Raw genomic sequence first — 4,859 nt, forward strand, 5'->3', positions numbered from 1 at the left:
TTGTCTTAAGGCCATTAAGCATTCTGTAAAAGGAACTTTTGGAAAATTATTTTTAAATTATTTTTTATTAATCAATACTCAACTCATTATTAAATAAACCTATTTAGTCACCCCAAAAAGAAAAACCTATTTGACCTTTTAATTGTTCGTTACTTTGACTTTAGTTCACTTAAACTTTATTAAGACGACACAATATAAATCATTAGGAGTGGCAAAGCGGGTCGGTCCGCCCCAATCCGTCATGCCCCACCTAGGCCCGTCCTATAAACGGAGCGGACCAGCCCGTCCCGCCAATTAAAATGGGTTCAAAATGCTAATCCGTTATGGCAGATTGGCGAGTTAGCGGGCTAGCCCACTTGTCTCTTTTTATTTTTTTGAAAAATAAAATTCATTAAAATTAACCAAAAAATAATAATTAAAAAATCAAATACAAATAAAAAATAGTTAAATTATAATATAATTTTTTTACTATTTTTTTTTATTTTTAACTTCAATAAAATTGTTCAAAATAATATTTGTCAATAGAATCATTTTTATTTTAAAAAATAAGTCACATAATTTAAGCATATATACAAAATTATAAAATAAAATAAATAAAGTTAATAACTAAAAGAAGAATAAAAACAAAAAATGAAAAAAAAGTGTTTAAAAATTCTATAATTATTAATTTTATAATAATAATCACTCTTTTATTTAATAAAAAAAAAGAAAAATAAAAATCTTCGACCCGGCGGACCGGCCCGCCCCGCCCTGCCAAAACCCGCCAATTTGGCGGTGCGGGTTTGGCGGATTTTTTTAATTTGACGGGCTCCAAATCCTAACCCGACCCGCCTTTTTTAGCGGTTTTAGCGGATCGTCCCTACGGGTTCAACCCATTTTGCGACCCCTACTTTAGTTTAATTTTAGTTTTGAATCTTAGAGAGAAAATACTACTTCCTCTAGGGTTCTTCACATTCTTAGATTTTTAATTTTATGCTTTTAGATTGGATATTGAGAGAGTTACTACCTTCGTTTGAAGCCTCCATCACTATAGTTTGCTTTCCTATTACCTTACTCTTTTGTTTTCTATTTAGTTTGCTCGTGCCATATATCAAAATTAGTTTAAAATTTTAGGATTTTTTTATTTAAATTAAAAATATATAATATTTATCGATTTAAATAAACGTATAAGTATTTACTAAAATACGTTTTGGGTCACATCTCAAATGCAGTGGGGTAAATCACACTAAAAACGTATTTCGGATGCACTGCTACCGTGTTATTACGCCACGTGCTAGTTATATGTCGGATACACCCGAGTTATGAACAAAACTAGATCTCGGATACAATGCATCCGAGATATGGCTTTAATCAGCCTAAACCCACTGCATCCGAGATATGCACATTTTTGTTGATCATGGACAGTGCATCCGAGATACGGACAAGTTGGCTACACTTGTGCCGGAGACCAGCGCAGCAGGCACGTGGTCCGCACGTCCGTAGGGACGGTGGGAATCCTCATGATGGAGACCAGCAGTTGTCAGACGAGGAGGCTGAGTACGCCCGACAGGAGGAGGTACATCAGGATGCCATTCCCGATGCACATGCAGAGCATCCCTCCGATGCATTTTTCGCTGCCCATGAGGCTGACGTTGCTGCGAGGCTTATGCCAGGTACCTCAGCCCCTGCTCACCACCCGACTAATGACAGAGCTTGGGAGCAGCACCAGTTCGACATTGGATCCGATGATATGATAGACATCGATGACATGTTCAAGATCATCGGGGCACCCAGTGATGCGATGGATGTCTTGGCCAGTCGTTATTGCCGCAGGAGAGACGACACCGACATTCCTGGGATGTCGAGCGGTGTTTCCATTCGGCATGGGACAGTTCCTCCAGGGCACTATCAGACTCCTCCTCCACCACCGCACCAGTCAGGTTCTGCTCCGTCACCCCACTATTGGACTCCATCCCTGCCACCGCCGACTCCACCGTCCGGTACTGTCTGGAGATCACCTTCTATGCCTCCTCCCATGACTGTATCAGCTCCTCCTCCGCCACCATACCAGCGTCCACCGCCCACTTCCAGTCAGCCAGTTGTTTGTACTCGTCCATACCGTCCTCCTAGGGTGTCCCGTCCTCGTGGATGTGAGACTGGACACCACTTGGATCCTGCCGCTGGACGGCGTTAGTTACCATTATTGCTATATGTATTTTGCTTATTACTTATGTTTGTAGACTTCCATCACATGTATGACTCTTTTTTAGTATATCCAAATGTATAACTCGACTTGTTTATTCATGTGAATATGTTTTTTTTTTTAAATATTGTTACATTTATAAATAAAATTTATCATGCACACTTGACCGTATCTTGGATGTGCTGTCCTTGATCAACAAAAATGTACATATCTCAGATGTAATGGGTTTAAGTTGATTAAAGCCATATCTCGGATGCATTGTATCCGAGATCTGGTTTTGTTCATATCTCAGGTGCACGTGGTGTATTATAACACAGTAGCAGTACATCTGAAATGTGACTGAAACTATATTTTAATAAATACTTATACGTTTATTTAAATCGATAAATATTATATATTTTTAATTTAAATAAAAAAATTCCAAATTTTATTGACACAAGAAACATTTTGTAAAACAAAAACGAGAAGAAAAAATAGAATCATCCACAAATTAAGGAAAGAAATTCATATTTGAATAGTTTGTCCACAATTGTTAATAATTAATAAGGTGAGTTCTATAGTGCTTTTTACTATGGTGTTTAAATTACCTAACTTACTTTTAAAAGTAAAAAATAAAATATTTAAAGTAAAAAGTAAAATATTTAAAATTTATTAAATATTATCTATTTGTCTTTTTTGATAAGTTATGTACAATTTTAAAGGCACCATAGCATTCACCAATTAATAATTATAGATTGACGTTTTTTTGAAACAATTTTTATTTTTCGAAAATGTATAGTATACTAAATTAAAGAGGAAAAAAAAACATTTTCGGAAGCAAAACGCTGCGTTTTAGAAGTGCAGTGTGTTCGTGTTTCTGTCTTTGATTTTGCAAGTAGGGATTAACCGTACTGTGAATCTTCCAAATTCATGATTTCGATCGAAATCCACTAACTTTCTATCTCCGAATCCCCCCGTTTCTTGCACTTTTCAATCGGTATAGTTCTACTCCATTCAATAGTCTCAGTTCTAAAAATTTGTCATTCAAATTTTTCTCCCAATTTGTTTATTTATTCTATTTTCGTCCCTTCCAACAAATTTTCACTATGTGGCTTCAAAATCTGACATTTTTATTGGGTTTTTGAGTTCGAACTCAGGTTCCGGGAGAAGAACAACAAGTTTTGGAGTGTTCCTTTTTTAGAACCATGGATACTCAGAGTGGAGAAGATGATTATGATCTACATTTTGCTGTTTCCACAATGCTGATGAGGCTGGAGCTGAATCTTGCATGTTTCTCAGAGAAAGTTACAAACTTGGGCATCTTTGTGATGAACTTGGAGACCCTTGAGTGTGAATTGGAGACAATGATTTTGGAAAAAAATGGCATTGATGGAATGGTAATGGACATGGAATGTGCTGAGAAGGGGCTTGAGTTTGATCTGTTGTGTGGAGTGTTGGATTCTGAGGTGAGGGAATTGGGTGTGTTTTTGGGGACCCTTCATGCTGAGATTGTTGAAGCTGAGCAGTTTGTGTCTTCTAGCAGCAGCATTTGGAGGAACCGGTTGGAAGTTTCTGAGGAAGGGTTCAAGCAATCTGAGGAGCAGTTCTCTGAGATTAAGAAGCAATCTACTAATTTTCAGAGGACTTTGTCTTCTTATAAGAGAGAAGAAAGTGGTAAGGATAGAGAATCTTATTGATTGATTTTGTTTCTATTCTTCCTTATTGGTTGTTTACACATTTATCAATTGACTTTTCTTATGTATTTATAGAAATTGTGGTTTTTTTGAAGTGGTTAGGATTTTTTCTTTCATATTTTTGTCTCCTTCCTTATAAGGGGTCCACTTCAATTTCCATATGAAGTTGTTTGTACAATTTCAGAGGGAATTCCTCTCATGAATTAATTTGGTTGATTATTATTTTATCAGAGGAAAAAAAAGAATTAAGAAGAACCATTAAGACCATCGAACTGATTGGCTCAAACTTGTTACTTCTTCATGAATGTGTCAATGTGTGACCAATAAGAATAATTTTTTTTATATAATTATCCGTTTCTGATGTATATTTTTTTTATTGATTTCCATGGAACAGGTAATGCCGAAGAGGGTGTGAAAATCCCAGAGGATGACCACTCTTCGGATGTCAAAACAGGAATAAACATGCAAACAATTGAGCAACAAAGACATATTCTGAGGATGTTGGAGAAATCTTTAGCAAGTGAAATGGATCTTGAGAAGAATATCAATAAGTCAAGACAAATTGAAGAAACGCTAAAGCTTAGGATAGCTTCTTTAGAGCAAGAGCTAATTCATGCGGAGGAAGAAGCTGCTGATGTTTGTGAAAGATGGTTTGAGGCAGACAATGCACGTGAGATCTTGATGGGAATTTCAGTAGACCTGTTAGGCAAGCTCCAGATTTCTCAGTTCAATTTGAATGGTTTAAATCAGAGAGAATCTGAGCTCAGAGCTAAGCTTGAAAGCGGCAATTCGGATAAGGTGTCTTCACTTGAAAAGCAGCTAAAAGAATATGAATCTCAGCTCCTGAATACAAAGGCCTCTGCTGATGAATATCAGAAACAGTATACTGCAATGTGTTCCGAAATAAGAGACATGGAAAACCTTGTTTTTGAGCTGAAAGAAAAACTATCTAATGCAGAAAGTCGAGCTAAAGCTGCAGAATCTGAACATATGTTATCGTCGGA

General features: G+C 36.6%; 2 protein-coding genes across 2 annotated transcripts in view; both read left to right on the plus strand.

The window, feature by feature from the left end:
- Positions 1,328-2,173, plus strand: LOC107637368 (verprolin-like). Its single transcript, XM_016340790.1, has one exon. The coding sequence runs from the start codon at positions 1,328-1,330 to the stop codon at positions 2,171-2,173; it is 846 nt and encodes a 281-aa protein (XP_016196276.1).
- The window catches only part of LOC107635499 (WPP domain-interacting tail-anchored protein 1), a gene marked incomplete in the record, with an annotated part of 3,932 nt that continues 2,076 nt past the window's right edge, over positions 3,004-4,859 (plus strand). The window contains 3 exon segments of the mRNA XM_016338985.2: positions 3,004-3,158; positions 3,308-3,835; positions 4,250-4,859. Of these exon segments, the coding sequence (XP_016194471.1) occupies positions 3,367-3,835; positions 4,250-4,859 (1,079 nt within the window).

Source organism: Arachis ipaensis, chromosome B04 (genome assembly GCF_000816755.2).
Source record: "Arachis ipaensis cultivar K30076 chromosome B04, Araip1.1, whole genome shotgun sequence".
NCBI lineage: Eukaryota > Viridiplantae > Streptophyta > Magnoliopsida > Fabales > Fabaceae > Arachis > Arachis ipaensis.

Bases quoted from the DNA above. Each gene is read 5' to 3' on its own strand.
- LOC107637368 (XM_016340790.1), top strand. From the start codon at position 1,328: ATGCATCCGAGATATGGCTTTAATCAGCCTAAACCCACTGCATCCGAG.